This window comes from Zootoca vivipara, chromosome 9, assembly GCF_965207765.1.
Source record: "Zootoca vivipara chromosome 9, rZooViv2.hap1.1, whole genome shotgun sequence".
Lineage (NCBI taxonomy): Eukaryota > Metazoa > Chordata > Lepidosauria > Squamata > Lacertidae > Zootoca > Zootoca vivipara.
In genome coordinates this window covers 33,632,689-33,651,671 of record NC_142592.1, presented here as the reverse complement: position 1 = coordinate 33,651,671, position 18,983 = coordinate 33,632,689, and the positions used below count along the sequence as shown (strand labels likewise).

Genomic DNA, 18,983 nt, shown 5'->3' with positions numbered 1-18,983 from the left:
ATATGTTTTGCTGTTCAACAAGTAAATGCATGTAGAAACCCTTCTGAATGTCTTATTTTAGTAGCAAGGTTTTAAAAAAGCACTTATTAGAGAATTAATACCTGTTTGTCATGATCACAGTCCCATAGTAGGAAGACTTATTGCCTTGGAGAACAGGGCTCTTGGATGGATGGATGGAGTAATTGATTTGATTGCATTTCAATATTGCCCTTCCCATAAACAGGGTGGAAAGCAGCAGAATAGCAAAGTAATGCATTTTTTTTTAAATAAAAAAACACCTTCTAAAAATTAAGTTATTTAAAAACATTAAGAACTTCTAGAGCTATTTAAAAAGTTCTCTAGAAGAGGGAATTATGGCAGCTGCAGCTTTCCTCATTCCTACAATTTGTATGTGCTAATCCCATTTTTTACAGATTCCTTAAAAGTACTAATTCCAGATATGAGGCAGGGCCCAGTCAAACTATCCTCTTCCTCTGTCAATGGCCCTGACAGGTTTGTCTGCTGGCAGTGGCACAACACTGAGCAGTTGACTGGAGACACCTTTTTCATTTCCCCCAATGCTTCAGAATGATGCCTAGATTCTTTTAATCAACACTGCTCAGGTTTGGACCAAGAAAAAAAAAATAGATAAAGGGGAGGTGGCAGAGCAGGCATTGGGGGTGGGCCTTTGCAGCTCCCCTCAAAACACTAGGTGCTGATATTGGCCCTGGGCATCAGTGATCTCTTCTCCTATGCACCCTGCCAGTTTACAAGATGGACATATTCCATGAAGGCTAGAAATTAAAAACACACACAACTCCCACCTGGCCAAGATAGCATACCTGCAGATGTGGTGTTGTACTGATTCAAAAGAATGGAAAAAAACCCAAAGCACTTGACTGTTTCCTGCATTTTTCAATGTGTGTGTCTGGATAAGCTACAAGTGGCAGTACCATGATAACAAACTACAGGAATTAGAATGTTTTGTAGAACTGCCTACATGTTGCTTTCTATTTAGGATCCAATTAATATTTTAGATTGCCTTTTCCTTTTCTGATCAGTTGTGGAGCCAGAGTGTGAAAAAAGCTCTGCAACAACATACTACTGGTACAGAGAAGCACTCAATATTACCAGCTCTATCTCAGAGAGTGGAGGTCTAAACTGGAAAATGACGATCTGCTTGCTGGCTGCTTGGGTTATGGTGTGCCTAGCAATGATTAAAGGGATCCAGTCTTCGGGCAAAGTGAGTAGTTCCCCTTTTGTTTTCTTTAAAACTGATTTAAGTCTTCTTCATGCTTGCCACCTGAATTCCTCTCCAGCACACCCCTTTGCCTACCCTCCCATAAAGTTTGCATGGAAAGGCTGGCAGCTACGGTATGACTCACCATGCTTTTCTGTAACCTCTCCAGTGGAGAAATGTTGGGTACATCAACATTAAGATCGTAGTCTATTAACTACAGAAACCATACTTGGATAAAAAGAGAGAGGGAGTGTTGCGGTATGAGAACCTTTGCTTTGTTTTGTTTTCATTTGCCATAGATAATTCTTATAATTGCATCTTGGTGTGTAATTTAAAAAAAGGGAAGAAACACAAGAAAGAAATGGGATTTGTAGTTGGCTTTCTCAAGTTGGCTTTCTGTTTCTGGATATGAAGCAAGCTGCCCAAGACAAGTGTCAAAGATTAAGTGCTCAGGATGTCAGTGCCCAAAGGAGACACCCAAAAGGAAGACAGGGAACCACATGCTAGACTGTGATTCTTCATGTGGCCTGCAAGTGGAGAAGCGGATATTAAAAAGCATTTGATCACACCAGTTGTGTATGGGAGGCTTGTGAAAAATGAGAGCCCAGAGCAGCAGAGGCATTGGATGAGGCAAGGAAAACTAGAAGCCTAGTTTTCAGAGGCATGGTTGCTCTGGAAGAAAAGCAGAAGCAGTGGAGATGTGAGTTCAGCATTGGAGGCAGAGCTAACCACATAGGGCACACAGGGAAGCAGAAGGTCAAGATGAGTAGAAGCTCCAGCACCATTTGCAAACAAAAATGTCCAGCCCTATTTCACATTTCTCATTGTACATTCCATGCAACCATAATATTTTGGGGGGTCAAGGTAAGAATGATAAAATTGATCTGAAGATAATTCCATACAGAGTGAGCCTCCACAGTCTCTGCACCTACTTTTCCTCTGCCGTTTGTCAGTTACTAAATTGCTAATACACATGCCTGATGTTTGATCCATCTATGATTGTTTTGGTCCATGTGGCAGTTTGCTTAAAGCTTAGGATTGGCACTTTTTTTTGTTTCTATTGCAGTGTGGGCGATGCAGGGGGAGGGGGGGTGCTCTTTATGGAATGTGTAGATACTGTACTTTCTTTGGTGTACTTTGCTGTGACATGTCCCAGATTGAAGATAGGAGTTTGTCAGGGAAGTCATACATACCCTGCCCTGATTCTTCTTTCTGCAAGTGGTCCTGACTCACCAGTCAAATGAGTTGGGTGAAAATACTCACATGGGAACTCTTGTCCTGGCCACCTTCCCTTAGGGCTAGAGGACTGAGTCATGCCAGAATGTGGTATAATAAAACCAGTGGCAAATAAAAAGCAGATTATTATTATTTTTATTTTTCACATGGTGCTTCAGATAAGCACAATTCACTGGGAAATTCTCTTTCACAAGCTTCATTTTTAGTGGAACGTACACATTATGAGTCCTTCACAGATTATTCTATTAGATCCGAGACTCATGACTGTACAATGTAATCTAACTTTCATGGGACTAAATCCCCATGTGAGGATGTATACTATTGCACATCCCTACAAATTCAGCTTCTCAATTTCATCTTTCCAGATTATAGATTTATATAAGAGATTGTGGTAGAACAGTTGCTAAACTCTTATTTCAGGAGTAATATAACTTCTGGTACAGAAATGGTTTCCTATTATTACTGTTATTAGTTTATTTTCTTAACTAAAATATAGCCAGTTCTGGTACAGAATTGTTGTTGTTTTATGATGATGATGATGATGATGATGATGATGATGATGATGATGATGATAAGACTCAAAAGGCAGACTTTTTAATATCTTTTTACCAGGCGGTGATTATAATATCATGTTTCTTCCCACTCCTTCCATCCTCAGAGTCATAAGAGCCTTAACTCCTAAATTTCCTGTTCGTAACACAGAGCAGAGTTAAAAGACTTCAGCTCAGAACAAAATGGTTAGCAACAGAGTCTTGGACCCAACACTTCCTTCCCCTGATAGAAGGCATCCTACTGGTGGAACAAGATTCCCTCAAATGGAAATTGGGGCCACGTATGCAACATACATTTAAAGCACCATGATATCACATTAAATAGCCACAGCTTAACCCCCACAGTCCTTGGAAGTACAGTTTGTTAAGAGTTGCTAGGAAACCCTCTGTTCCCCTCACAAAACTATAATTTCCAAAGTGGTTCATTAAACACTTTCTCCAGGGAACTCTGGGAATAATAAAAAATTATTATTATTTAATCTTTGACAGACTATTGTATTTTAATATTTTGTTGGAAGCCACCCAGAGTGGCTGGGGAAACCCAGCCAGATGGGCAGGGTATAAATAATAAATTATTATTATAATTGTAGCTCTGCGGGGGATAGGGGCCTCCTTACAATTACAGTCATACCTCGGTTTAAGTACGCCTCGGTTTGAGTATTTTCAGTTTAAGTACTCCGCGGATTAATCCACTTTCCATTACTTTCAATGGGAAAGTTCGCTTCAGGTTAAGTACGCTTCAGGTTAAGTACAGACTTCCGGAACCAATTGTGTTTGTAAAGTGAGGTACCACTGTATCAACATCCTTAAGAAGCTGCCATTCCCAGGATTCTTAGGGGGAACCCATTACTGTTAAAATTTTATAATAGTGTTTTAAAGGTATGGTGTGGGTGTGGCCTTAGATTTAACCCAGAGGCTCCTGTGTGCCACCCTTTGGATGTGTATTGCTTTCCCATCTCAGCAACAATTTCCTTTCCCTTCCTTGTATTAACTGTCACTACAATTTACATGTGCACTGAAGTAAACCATAATAAAAGGCAAACATTGTTTCCTCATAACCACAATGTCCCACTTTGAACCATGATTCCAACCCCTCTGGGAGCGATGGTTTATTTTAGCCCCGGTTGTTATCCATGTAGCATGAAACAATGGTTAACTCTAGAAAGGTAGGAATGGGAAGGAAAAGAGGTCAAGGGGCACATTCCTGGTGTTGACTTCCAATGTGCAAATTACGCTTTACATGTATGTTGATGTGTTGAATACAAAACAAGGATCCTCATTTTCCTGTTGGGTATTTGAATAAAGTTGGAGCCTTGATCAGAAAACAAGGAGGAGATGTTGCAAATAATACATTGGTCTAATACATGGCCAAATCACTAAAATGCATTCATATTCTCTCACATAATAGAATAGAATACAATAGAATAGAATAGAATAATTTTATCGGGCAAGTATCAACCATACTTGGAATTTTGCTTCAATTACAAGAAAAACGTCCCTTTCTTAATAGCACCGCAAGTGGCAAGTGTTTCAAAATAGTTCTTATTTCACATGATTTGTTTCTTCTGAAAAACAAGAGCAATGGATCCACAAGCTATAATTCTGCAATTCTTCAGATCTCTGAAGCAAGCACACAATGCCATGATGGGCTTTGGGAATGTCAGATGACCTTAGGTTTCTGAACGCACTACAGATGTGGTTAGACTGTGGAAGACAAGGGCCATTAATGGGTTTTATTTTAACATTCTTTTCATATTTTTCAGATAATGTACTTTAGCTCCCTTTTCCCTTATGTGGTACTTATATGCTTTCTAATCAGAGGGCTGCTCTTAAATGGATCACTGGCTGGCATTCGTCACATGTTTACACCTAAGGTATGTAACTTGGTTTCTGCCTATTATGTTTGATTGCTTTTGACATTCGTTTCATGCCTGAATAGTTTGCATGAACTCTTGTTTCAAGAGCAGATTATATTGCAGTTAAGTGGAAGAAGTCAACTGAGTTGGTGTGTATCTGCTATACAGCATAAGTTCCATTAACACAAAATTAAAAAAAAAATCTCATCCTTTTTACACATTTCAAACCAAGGCTGTGTACACACTACCATTTACTCTGCATCAAATACACTCCCACCACTGGTTTGGTAAGCAGTGTACACATGATAGTAGCCACAATCTATATCTATCCTGTTATATGTCCTTAAAAAAAAAAGTACTGCATCTAGATGCATTTCCCACTTAAGGGTTTAGATCCGAACTGAGAAAAAGCACAGCCTAGCTGTGCTTTAAACTGGTAATGTCTACACTGCCGAAGTCTCAGCCCACAGGGAATAGGGACTTTTCTACCCAGTTAGCACTGTCTGCACAGCGACTTTATTCACACCCATTCCAGTGGTGTGGGATCACACAACAGGAAAGCTGCTGTGTGTGTGTGTGTGTGAAACCTACTTCATATTACAGCCTCCACTTCTCCCATAAACATATCCAGTCAATCTGATTGGGATTACATAGGGTAGCATGGGGAAATTAATCCAACATTTGACAGTCTTGAGTATGGTTCTACAGACAGTTGCTTATGCCAAGTATAGTCATTCACCTCTGGTGTTAAGTGCTTCCTGTGCTAGGGCTGGACAAAGATTCTCAGAGGGGCATATCAAAAGTGACCCACAGCATGACCCATAAAGCACAAAGCCTCTGCCTCTATGCACTACCCTCTTGGAAAATTCCCATCCAACAATTCTTCCCTTTTCTCAGCATCCATCTCATAATTTCACTCTCCACAATGGCTACCCCACTTAATCTTGGCCAATAAGGATGTGATCTTTTATTTATTATATTTTAATACCCAAGAAGTTCAAGGTAGCATTCATGGATCTGCTCCCCATAGCATTTTATATTCTCAACAATCCTGTGAGGTAGGCTGAAAGGTGGTGACTTGGCCAAGTTCACCTCGTGGCCAATGACTGATTGAACTCCCCTGACCATAGCGAGTGGTTTCATAATTAGTTCAGTTTAGAATATGGAGGCTTCCTGCATCATTCATGAACCTGGTTTAGTGTGTCAAAATCCACTCAAACAACAATCTCATTGACTTTGCCAAAGGTCAAGTTATGCTCCCACATTATGTACATTCTAGAAACATGTTCTCTTAATTTACTGCATTTATTGAAGAAATCAGGATTTTCAGTTGCACTGTCTAGAAGCCACAAGTGCCTCCCAACTCAGTTTCATGCTTATTCACCTACGTACACACACCTCTGCATATGCAAAGGCTTACGTGGTCTCTGTCCTGTAACAAAGTGGGTTAATGTGAAAGCATCAGGTAGGACCATAGACTTGCAGAGTTGGAAGGGACCCCAAGGGTCATCTACTCCAACCCTCTGTAATGCAGGAATCTCAACTAAAGCATCCATGGCAGATGGCCACCCAACTTCTGCTTAAAAACCTCCAAGGAAGGAGAGTCCACAACCTCTCCAGGGAGACCATTCTGCATGATAAAATGGACTGCATGATAAAATGATGGCAAGACTCTAGAACAGGGAACCTATAGCCCTCCAGATGTTGCTGGCCTACAGTCTTCCTCATTCCTGAGCATTGGTCATGCTGGCTGGGGCTAATGTGTGCCCAACAAACTCTCGAGGGTCACAGGTTCCCCACCTGTAATCTGGGAATAAGGCCCATTGAACACAGTGGAGCTTACGTTGAGCAGACATGAATGAGGTTGCACTGGAAATCTTGTTCTGTTGGGATGTTATAAAATCTACTTGTGTGTTCAAATGGTTGGTTTTACTCACTATCTTCTTAGTTTCTGTTGTGGAAAACTCACAAGTCCTTAGTCATTTGTACAAAGTTGCCACAAGTGTCTGTTAAAAAGACACTCCCTTCCCTGAAGACAAATACATGGTAGAAAACTGGGAGCATTACTCATGTCTTAATGATGAAAAACTAAGCCAGAGAATGATTAAGAGATTTAGGAAAAGTCACACGGGAAGTCTCAAGCTGCAGTTGGATTGAACTGAGATCTTGCTAATCCCTCTGTAGATGGGAACCCCTGACAGTATATAAGATTTTTCTTTCTTTCACATTTTCTATGCACACCTTAGACAAGTAGTTTTGTGTGGACAGGTTTACAGAGAAGTAATGGTCTTTTGGCAGACAGAGCTGATCACAAAGTCCATTGGGTAAACCGCTTCCTTGACAAAATGCTGCTTTTCCTTCTACTTACTTATTATTACATTTAGATCCCACCTTTCCACCAAAAAAGTTCAAGGTAGCTCCTTCTCCCTCTCTTCGTTTTATCTCCACATTGTCTTCAAGAAGGAAAGAAAGACTGTTTCTGACATTTTGCTGCTTGCCCCCCAAAGGGTCAAGCAAACAAAAGTTTGCAAAAGAGAGAAAAAACTAATAATAAAAAAATCTTGGTGAGCACGTGCAAAGCAACCTCTATCACCATCCTTCCATTCCTCTGCCAAGGCCCAGAAACTTGGGGTCTAACAGCATGTGACATTAAAGATGTGATTAGTAGTAATAACAACAAGAAGCATGGTGTATCAAGATTGCTGGGAGGGGATATTTGAGCCTATAGTGATAATGGGAGCCCCTCCCTAATTTTAATTGCATAGGAGGCAGGAGGATTTCATGAGGACTCTAGATAGAGAGGTAAGGTTTAAAGCAGGCATCCTCAAACTGTGGCCCTCCAGATGTTTTGGCCTACAACTCCCATGATCCCTAGCTAACAGGACCAGTGGTCATGGAAGATGGGAATTGTAGTCCAAAACATCTGGAGGGCTGCGCTCCCCTGCTATAACCTCAAGGTCTTCTAAACATCTCTCAGTGTGCAGCAACTCACCCATGCTTGGTATTTTTTTAAATGAACAATATCTCTGCCAATCACAGCAGCTATGTCACATGTAGTTGGGCTTTTACCTTCAGGAAAGGTAAAAGAAGATAGACGCAGTGGGCCACCTCCTTCTCATGTCCCAAGGGTGAGCTTGTAGGCCTTGGCATGGCCAGAAGGTGAAGAGACAAGAATGAAACTAAGCCTCTGGCTCAGTGGCTAGCAAGGGCAGAAATTCTGGTCCTCAGGATCTTCCTCAAATACCCACTGCTTTAAGCTGAGACATCTTCCTAGAAGGGCTTCCTGGACATTTTGTAATGTCAGGTTCCTTGAAGTCATCTGAACACAGGCTAGTCACATCAGGGGCAGACTTTGGTCTATCAAATTACAGCAACACCCTGTGCGAAGCAAAAATTTGGCACCTTCCCTGCCTCTCGCCTTCCGTTTTGCTCAGTTCACTGCGCTGAGGCATCTCCTAGAACTGGTCATACTGCCTAAACTCACCTCTCATCACATTTAAAGGTAAAGGAACCCTGAGCGTTAAGTCCAGTCGCGAACAACTCTGGGGTTGCAGTGCTCATCTTGCATTACTAGCTGAGGGAGCTGACGTTTGTCCACAGACAGTTTTCCGGGTCATGTGGCCAGTATGACTAAGCCACTTCTGGCAAAACCAGAGCAGCGCACGGAAACACCGTTTACTTTCCTGCCGGAGTAGTACCTATTTATCTACTTGCACTTTGACGTGCTTTCGAACTGTTAGGTGGACAGGAGCTGGGACTGAGCAGCGGGAGCTCACCCCGTCATGGGGATTTGCACCGCCAACCTTCTGATCGGCAAGCCCTAGGCTCAGTGGTTTAGACCACAGCGCCACCCGCGTCCCCTCATCACATTTACCTAGGACCAAATTCCATTAAACACAATTGCAGTAGACATAGACAGGATTGCACTTTAAACACATAACTTAATCCTGACAAGCTACTTTATCCTGTCAAATCATTGGTCCATCTAGTGTTAATGTCATCTGCCTTGACTGGCACCTGCTGTCTGGGGTATCGGAGGTCTTGCCCAGCCCTACCCAGGGTTGGCAGGGATTGAATGGAGCCCCCCCTCCCTCATGCAAAACTTATGCATTCCCACTGAACTATGTCCCACCCACCAAAATTCTGCACATGTTCACTCAGAAGTAATTAGGGCTTGCCAATCAGAAGGTCGGCGGTTCGAATCCCTGTGACGGGGAAGGTAAACAGTGGTTCCGTGCACTGCTCTGGTTCGCTAGAAGCGGCTTTGTCATGCTGACCACATGACCTGGAAGCTGCACCGGAAGCTCCCTCGGCCAATAAAGCAAGATGAATGCTGCAACCCCAGAGTCATCTGTGACTGGACCTAACGGTCAGGGGTTCCTTTACCTTTACCTTTAAGTGTGCTTAAGAAGGTAATTGTACGTAGGATGGCACCCTAAAATCTCAACTTCTCTCTACTAATTGATGGGGTTATAAGGCTTGATAGATAGGTTCCCCTGAATTCCGTGACAATTACTTAACATGCATTTAGGGCATAATTACTAGGGAGAGCTTTTCCAATTACATGTATAATTCCCCAAGCCTTAGTTAGATTTCTTCAAAGCAGAAGGATGACATCCCAGTTAAATATACATACTTCATTCAAGCAGAATGAAGTACAGTATGTATATTTAGCACCATCTAGTGAGCAAACAGTGCTATAACTGCACGGTGATGATTTGCATCATCTGTGGCACTGTGTAGTGTTTCTGTGGGGGAAGTTTCCTGTCTAAGTGTTTTTAATTATACTTTATAGTACAGAAAAATCTCCCTTTAGCTGTGGAAAAGATTTAGGAGATTATTCAGAAAGTTTTGTAAAGCTGAAACATTTGCTTTTAATAGAAATAATAATGCCTAATAGAGATGTAAATAATGGAACAATGGTTTGTTTTGTTACTCTCTATTTACCATTAGAAGGCTTATCTAGAAGGAAATCTATTGAACTCAGTAAGACTTTCGTCCAAGCAGGAGTGCATAGTACTGCATTATAGTAATACTACGGTAATGACATCTAAAATGTATCTAAAAATCCACCTCAATCCTTTATCTTGCTAAAAAATTGTTCAGTTTCATTGACCTTCATAGAAGAAATCTCACATACTGTACTCACATCAACACTAGTTGTCCCAGTTTCATTATTTATTTATTGCATTTACATGTGCAAATTCTAAACTCCCCTTCATCAGTTATGATCACATGGCAATTTCCAGTCAAATACCAGTACATTAAAACAATAAAAATCCAATAATGCTTGGAAAACAGTTACTGGAATGACCGTTTGCCTGTTGCTTTGGCAGTGATGATAATTTGCACACAATTCAATTAACAACATAGAATTAATAATAATGCATTAGTGTCTAAATATTTTTTTGCTGCTTATAATGAAAGCTGTTTTTAAAGTGTGTGTGTGTGTGTGTGTGTGTGTGATTAGCAAATGCATTTCTTGTGATACATTTTGACCAACCTGCAATGCAAAAGAATGAGCCAATGTACAGAATGCCAATTCAGTTTGTGGATTGAACATTTGTGTGTAAAATTTAGGGTGCTGGGGGTTTTCTTCCTGGATTGTTTGTTGCCTCTCCATTTAGGAGAAATGCTGTATTTTGTAGCTGACATATATTGTGTCTAATTTCAAACAGCTTGAAATAATGCTGGAGTCGAAGGTCTGGAGAGAAGCTGCTACTCAGGTCTTCTTTGCCTTAGGGCTTGGATTTGGTGGAGTCATTGCCTTTTCAAGCTACAACAAGAGAGACAACAACTGCCATTTCGATGCTGTTCTGGTGTCCTTCATCAATTTTTTCACTTCTGTGCTGGCAACATTGGTGGTGTTTGCTGTTCTGGGCTTCAAAGCAAATATCATAAATGAGAAATGCATTATCCAGTATGAACATTCATTTCCTTATCCATTTTTTATACTATATATCTCACTTAGGAATTCCCACAACAATTCTTTGGACTGACGGTGTGTATGCCTGTATTCCCTTGTGTTTTGCAGAAATTCTGAGAAGATTGTCAATCTTTTGAATGCCGGCAACCTGAGCAAGGCTATTATACCGCATCATATTAATTTATCGAGCATCACAGCAGAAGATTATAATTTGGTTTATGATATAATACGGAAGGTAAAAGAAGAAGAGTTTCCCCTTGGTCTTAAACCCTGCCAGATTGAAGATGAACTTGACAAGGTGAGAGTGATACTTCCATCTTTGATGCAAAGATTACAGACTGTTTTAATAATCCTTATTGACTGCAGGACAATTTTGATATTTATAGATATTTTCCACTTCCTAATAGCTTTTCTGACGCCATTGTTCTGCTCCCTCTTTCCTCCTCCTCCTCCTCCTCCTCCTCCTCCTCCTCCTCCTCCTCCTCCTCCTCCTCCTCCTCCTCCTCTCTTCATTGATTTTGCCCACCTTATACAATATTTTTACTTGATTTGCTCCTGTTTTTCCACCCAAGTTTAATCCTTTGGCTTTCTCCTTGACAGGCTGTTCAAGGAACTGGTCTAGCTTTCATTGCCTTTACAGAAGCCATGACCCACTTTCCTGCTTCTCCTTTCTGGTCAGTGATGTTCTTCCTCATGCTGGTTAATTTGGGGCTTGGCAGCATGTTTGGAACCATTGAAGGCATTACGACACCAATAGTTGATACTTTCAAAGTGAGAAAAGAAATTCTGACTGGTGAGTTGTTACAGATTTCTTTTCTTCAGTTCTACTTCATTCTAGGAAATGTTAACTATCAAAATGACCCGCTTGGAGACATGGTGGCAGAAAATTCCATTTCTACCAACATGAAGGTAAAGGTAAAGGGGACCCCTGACCATTAGGTCCAGTCGTGACCGACTCTGGGGTTGCATGCTCATCTCACATTATTGGCCAAGGGAGCCGGCATACAGCTTCCAGGTCATGTGGCCAGCATGACTAAGTTGCTTCTGGAGAACCAGAGCAGCACACGGAAACGCTGTTTACCTTCCTACTGTAGCGGTCCCTATTTATCCACTTGCACTTTGACGTGCTTTTGAACTGCTAGGTTGGCAGGAGCTGGGACTGAGCAACGGGAGCTCACCCTGTCACAGGGATTCAAACCTCCAATCTTCTGATCAGCAAGCCCTAGGCTCTGTGGTTTAACCCACAGCGCCACCTGTGTCCCTACCAACACAAAACAAGTTGCCAAAATTTTGCCCCCATAATCTTCACAAAAATAAAATAAATGAGACCTAATTATATTAGGGGTTCCTATATTAAAAAGAGTGACAAGTGAGCCACATATTCTGAACTCATATATCTGACAGTGGCTTGTTGAGAAACATAGTAAAGGGTAAAGGAAACATGGATACGTCATTCAAAATTTAGTACAGAAGCCTGAAATCTTTCTTTTTCAAAGCAGAATGCTATTTTCTCCTGTTCTGATTACCATTCATCCATTCCTGAACTATTTAGCTGAAGGGTCACATTTCAATGGTAAGGCAGTTGTTCTGCATTGCATAAAGTCCTGGGTTCAAACCCCAGTACCTCCAGGGAGGGCTAGGCATGCCCCTGGTCTGGAACCCTGTAGAGTCACGGCCAGCCTGTGTACACAATATTGGGCTGGATGGACCAATGGTCTGACTTGGCAGCTAGGAGATACAGTACTGTAGTTTGTTTTGTTTCTGAATACAAGAGCACCCCTCCTCACAATTATGGATACTGAAACCACTATCTCTACATTTGTTTGCTTGCTTGTTGTACTTATTTATATAAGGTGAGTCCTTTAGAAGAGGCCCTGTGGATACAGAGTACACATGTTCCACCGGGCCTCTTTTAAAAGACTCACCCTGTAGTTATTTGTGTCTCTTCATACAACATGAAACCAAGCATAAGAGCAAGAATAAAATAAGAACCAAAAATGCTCATCCATAAATATATATATAAAAGGGCAGATCCAAATCCAGCCCAATCCACGGCCAAGTTGAGCATGATCATGTTTACAGTTAGAGGAGGTACCACATTCACTTAATCATGAAATCTCCCGTGTCAGGTGTTCACTTCTAGCATTTTGAGGGGGGTGAGGGTCAGAGTGGAGAAAACCTCAAGTCCATTCTCAATCTCACCACATCTGGAGGTGAAGGTAGGAAAGAAATGAGAGAACAATCCCCTTGTATTCCCTTACTTTACAATAGCCACTTCCATGCAAGAAGAAAAGATGCCGTATCCACTAACCCAAGAAAATAATAATGATCAAAGAAGCACTGTATCTATTCTAGACTATATCAAGAATATGAATGGATGTTTGATATCTCTCCCTTCATCTTCTGTGCTTTATTGCAGTTGTCTGCTGTCTTCTGGCCTTTTGCATTGGCTTAATATTTGTACAGCGGTCTGGTAATTACTTTGTAACTATGTTTGATGACTATTCAGCCACATTGCCTTTGCTTATTGTCGTCATTTTGGAGAATATTGCCATGTCTTATGTTTACGGGATAGACAAGTAAGTGGACATATTGAGTTGTTCAAATAGCTAACATTGTTGGCAATTATGAGCATCACAAAACCATACATTAGCAGCAGCCCACTTGAGCTAATGATGTTTTTTTTCCTCCACTGCCTCTCCCACCCCAGATTCATGGAAGACCTAAAGGATATGCTTGGCTTTTCACCAAATCCGTACTATTACTATACATGGAAATATATCTCCCCACTTGTTTTGTTATCTTTGCTGGTAGCTAGCATTGTCCAAATGATATTAAATCCCCCTGGTTACAATGCATGGATTGAAGATAAGGTGAGTGATGCTTTTTTTTTAAAGGAACATGCATCACCAATGATTGTAAGTTTTAGGCATATAGAGTGCATATAGGACCACATAGATTCTTTTTGCATTGTATTTTATAAATACACACAAAGTGCACAATGCTGCTAGATCACTGCAGCAACCTTGTAAATAACCCTACAAAAATAAAATAAACTTTGCAGAGAGATTAATAGCTTGAATTTTTATAGTAGCTGTTGAGAAGGGGATGTTTCTCCTCCTCTGTAGCCAGCATGGAAACATAGAATAGGACATCTTAAAAGCCTGGAAAACAGACTTGTGAAAGAGAGATGGAGTGATCTGTTCTTCCTCCATTAGCCTACTGTGTTTTAATGCTTGTTGTGAAGGAAGAGACTTAGCGTCCTCCGCTACTGGCATAGAAACCAAGAGGACTTGCAAAAGAATGATAGAATGATCTAGAAGGGAGCACCCACCCCCTCTATCAGCCTCCTCATGAATCCTGCATGAATCCCTTGTTGCCAATGGCTGTCAGATGAATTGTTACATACAAGGCTATATGGACCAAAAAGGGACTTGATCTATTAATCCTACAATCACATGAAGGTTGTCTTTTAACAGTGTTTGTTTAATGCACATATATGTGCATTGGTGATGTGGAGGATGTAAAAGGCCTGTATGAATGGAAGGAACAGTGTGGCAGACTGTGGTCACAGAGTTCACAACTGCAGTTTGCAACATAAAAAAGAAGCACAACAGAAGATTCTTCATGCATTGATTATACTTTGGGGGTGGGGCAGGGGAATTTTGGAATTCCAAAAACCAGGGAGAAATTTGGATAAGGAGAATTTTGGAAACACCTCTGTTTCTGAACTTACAATTTGGGGAGGAATTAATGAAACATCATAAAAAATAACGTTGTCTGACTAGGCTTAAGGAAGGCAGCTGTGCCAATGATATTTCTGAATTTTTTTCTTGGTCTATGCAGGCGACCGAGGAATTTCAAAACTACCCAACCTGGGGGCTGATAGTCTGTGTGTCCTTGATTGTTTTTGCAATGCTCCCTGTCCCGGTAGTCTACCTGATTCGCCGCTGCAACCTTATAGACGATAGCTCTGGCAGCTTGTCCGCGGTTTCCTACAAAAGGGGGCGTATTATAAAGGAGCCTGCGAATCTCGAGGGAGATGACACCAGCCTGATCCATGGCAAGAGTCCAAGCGAGGTGCCATCTCCAAATTTCGGCAAAAACATATACCGGAAACAGACTGGTTCTCCAACTGTGGACACTGCCCCCAACGGCCGCTATGGTATCGGTTACATAATGGCAAACATGTCGGATATGCCAGAATCTGACTTGTAGCTGCAATGCAGTGTTAATGCCTCTGTTCTTGGAACATTTGTTTCTCTTAAGAGAAGTGGTCAGCCTCACTTACCAGAGTGCAATCTCAGGTGCCCCATGACTCTGTGCTTAAAAACATCCTGACATGTGGTACAAAAAAAACAGCTTGACAATTCCCTTTGGCTTGATTTTTTCTGGTTTCCATTTGTACTGAAGGGAATGCACATAAAAATATCAGTCAGTGATGGCATAGCCTTGCCAGGATTGCCAATTTTTTAAAAGAATTATTTTTGCATTTAATTTGAAAGTTTTCTATCTTTAAAGTACAGGTGTTACCTCAGTTTGTAACAATTTTTTAAGTGAATTCATATTTCTCTACTGCTGTAACTGGAATTTCCTTCTTTGTTCCTGCAAGTTGACTCCCCCTGTATTGGAAGAAAAAAATTAGCTCCAAAGAGTTCGCCAATCCTGTCTCGACTGCACTTATTTGTACATACGTTTTGTAGATATCCTGTACTTTTTTTAAGCACTCGCAATTCCTTAGGCTATTAGCTGAGTAAAAAAAAAAGCAAAACAAACAAATTTTAAACCCTGCAGATTATTTTCTTACATGTAATAGCTGTATAGAGCAATAGTATTAGAAAACCAAGTATAATGATGCTGGAAACACAAAATTCCTCACATTCTGGGGAACTGCATATGATGTGGCTGTATTTTACATACTATATTTGGTTTTTTCAGTGTGAAAATTATGTAAGACTGAGTCGCTCCAAGACTCTTAAAAGATTGTGCAGATTCTGCATTTTTCTAAGCTGTGTGCCTAAAATAAAAAATAAAAACCCTTCCTAATATTTATTGTGGTTACAAGATTATATATATTATATTTATATATAATATACTTGTAATGTACATATGTATAGTAATGTTGTATGTAACAGCTTCAAACCCTGAAGCAAGATGGCTTTAAACCTGGGTTTTTTCCTTCTGTTTTGCTTGTTTTATGAAAAAAAGAATCCCCTCCCAAGTCAGTGATAATTAAAAATTGTATACCATTACATTTAATCTAGGAATAAAGAGTGTGGAAAGGTGTTTTCTTTGTACTTTCTGGAAATTTGGGGCTGAATTTGGGGCAGGTAGTCCCTAGCTGGCCTAGGTTGGAGGAGCTAAGTATTCTTAATTAAACATCCATGATTAAAATGTACAACAAACAAGCCCATTAAACCAGCACATAAATTAAAACAGCAATGAAACAATTAAAACAAGAGGTTAAAGTCTGGAGATCTGGGAACTGCTTGTCTATACAGGCGTGTCTTCATGAGCCGGCAGAATGCCAATACTGATAGGGCCTCTCATGCTTAATACATTTACTGGGCAGTGGAGGGGATGTACCAATGTCTCTGCAGGACAGCCAGGCTGAACAAAGAAGCTGCATATTTGAAAACAGACTCAGACGAATGGAACCACCAATGTTTCTGTGTGCTTGATTGCTGGAGCAGAGGCATGCTGAATTCTGGGCCTGTCTCCAAATAGCCAGGCTTTTGTGTAGCTGTGAATCCTGCTCTGATATTCAGAGGCAGAGTGAAGCTGCTTTCAGAAAAAAAGGGCCTGTGAAGGAAAGCATACTGTGTCTGACTTCAGATCAGAAGACTGCAAGATCGAATCCTGCCTGGCCTAAACTCCAGGTCACTGGCTTTTGCACTGAGGCTGTGCACAGTTTGTGGCCCTCTTTCCTGCTGGTCTCTCAAAAGTATTCAGGCAGCGGGAAGCATGGAGTATCTGCTGGACTTGATCAGTGGCCATTGTGCTCTGTGTAGCAATAGAGGGTTGCCACTGTGTACAACAAGGCTCAAACAAGATCTCATCATTTCACACACACACACACACACACACACACACACACACGCTCTCCCCATTAAATGGTGGCCAACTCTAACCCTAATCAGTCTGAGCTTTGGAAGTCGTCTTCTTCTTGTTGTTGTTTATTAAAATTGTACAACACCCTATACCTGTAGATCTCAGGGCAGTTCACAACATAAAATCACAATATAAAAAACAGAAAATACGTAATAAAAATGAAAGCAACAACCACCCAATAATCCCCCTTCCACAGAACATTTTAAAATGGCATTGGATGTCAGTCAGCCAAAGGCCTGGTTAAAGAGGAATGTGCCAGCTGAACCTCCTTGGGGAGAGCATTCCACAAATGGGGAACCACTGTAGAAAAGGTAGTGGCTTGTTATGCCAAGCCCCAAGCCCCTACCGCCCTGGTTCCAGTCCAAAACACATTAGACAGATGCTCTTACTTCATTCAGGCAAGTAGCAAGAAAGATTCTGCAGCAGGCACAGGATTCAGGAGTCAAAATACAGTTGAGTAGTAGGCAAGAAGCTTGGAAATGGATGGAAGTGACAAAGATGTCCCAATATCCCCCCTCCCGGTCCTTCTGCCAAGCTTGTGTGGTGTGCTCATGTGCAATACTCTCTCGCCTTGTGGTAATATTGAGATTTCGAGGGTCTGTTCCCATCTGTGAAAGCAGTGCCTTGTTCTAATGAAAAGGCTGCATCCTTCTGTTCAGGCTGCTGTCCAGTTGCTTCCGCCTCGATCAAAGCCCTTCCCAGCCTCCATTGAGACTCTACTTTGCAAGAAGGTCACAGGGGATAGCTAGCACTCCTGCTTCCCATCCCATCCAAAGCATAGGTGCAATCCCCCTCTATTTCTTCTTTCCCTTCCTCCTGCATCAGAGCTTGCCTATCCAAGTATGATCCTGGCATCACTTCAAAGCTCAGGAGACCCACGTCCTAATTCAATCAGGGCAAAACTCTTCCATTCACTAGAGGTTCCATTGCAGCTGAAGCTGTTCTGTTTCGTTCTGTTTCAGGCCGATTAAAGTTCTAAAATCAGGTTGGCGCACATGAACCAACTGGTTCAGTTCTGGTTCACTTAAGAAAATGTAAAGATAAAGCACATTATTATGATTATTTGTGCAATGGAGCAGAGTGAGTTAATAGATCTCAAACTGTTACTGCTGTCAGCAATAAGAACTACTAAGCATGCTTGAAATGAAACAAATTTTAAGAAGTACTGGTACATTTGACATTCTTATATATTCTCATAGTTTAACAATACAGAAACATTTACACAGGTGACAAAGCAACCATGTTTCAAGGGGGAGGAAAGGAAAGGTGTTAGAAAAACAATCACAGAACTGTCACCATGAACAACATTATAAGCTTCAATTGATTTAACAGAACTGATGTAATAATTTGAAACCAGGTCACTTCAGCCATTCAGCAACTGTGGGTACCAAATGCATGGAAGGGCTCTCTAGTGTGGATTGAATAGCCTTGTACCCTAGATGCCAATATACATGCCGGCCACTTGTCTGCCTAATACATTCAATTGGTGCTAAAATGAACGGGACCTTGTGTGCACCAAATGCATGCATGTAAGTGGGAGAGTTAAGTCTAGCCAACACCTAGAAGCAAGAAACTTCACAGAGGAGAGCAGAGGAACCAGGAGCCAGAGCTGGCCCACCAATGAAACAAAGTGAAGCACCTCCCTAGTGGTTTAGAGTCAGCTCCAATTTTGTTGGCACTCCATCACCTGAGTTCTGGAGATGATGGAAATGGGCAGATATCCCCTGCGATCAAAGGGAGCTCTGCACACTTCCTGAAACAAGGCCCATACACTTGCCAGATGTAGTACTTCTGTACCAGTTCAGAAGGCAGCACTATGGGCTTCACAATAGGAAGAGCAAAAAAGGCTGCACTCTGCTGCATTTGTGACCTGAACTGGAGGCAGCAGAAAAGAAACATTCAGGATATCTGGGGAATCTGGGAAGGTTGCTCCCCAATCTCATAAGTGACATTCAGCATGCTGGTAGATCCTGTTCTGATTTTATTATCATGCCATAATACCCTTAAAAAGGTAAAGGTACCTGTAAGGGGGAGGGCTTACAGAGAACAGTGCCCCCCTCACCCGAAGCAGCTCGTCTCCCAGC

General features: G+C 41.4%; 1 protein-coding gene across 1 annotated transcript in view; it reads left to right on the top strand.

The window, feature by feature from the left end:
• The window catches only part of SLC6A15 (solute carrier family 6 member 15), a 42,892-nt gene extending 26,818 nt beyond the window's left edge, over positions 1-16,074 (top strand). The window contains exons 5-12 of the mRNA XM_035128519.3: positions 1,041-1,222; positions 4,770-4,880; positions 10,541-10,782; positions 10,897-11,086; positions 11,389-11,581; positions 13,208-13,367; positions 13,499-13,661; positions 14,635-16,074. Of these exons, the coding sequence (XP_034984410.3) occupies positions 1,041-1,222; positions 4,770-4,880; positions 10,541-10,782; positions 10,897-11,086; positions 11,389-11,581; positions 13,208-13,367; positions 13,499-13,661; positions 14,635-15,006 (1,613 nt within the window). The 3' untranslated portion in view covers positions 15,007-16,074. The remainder of the gene's footprint in view (positions 1-1,040; positions 1,223-4,769; positions 4,881-10,540; positions 10,783-10,896; positions 11,087-11,388; positions 11,582-13,207; positions 13,368-13,498; positions 13,662-14,634) is intronic.
• Positions 16,075-18,983: the final 2,909 nt, after the last annotated feature.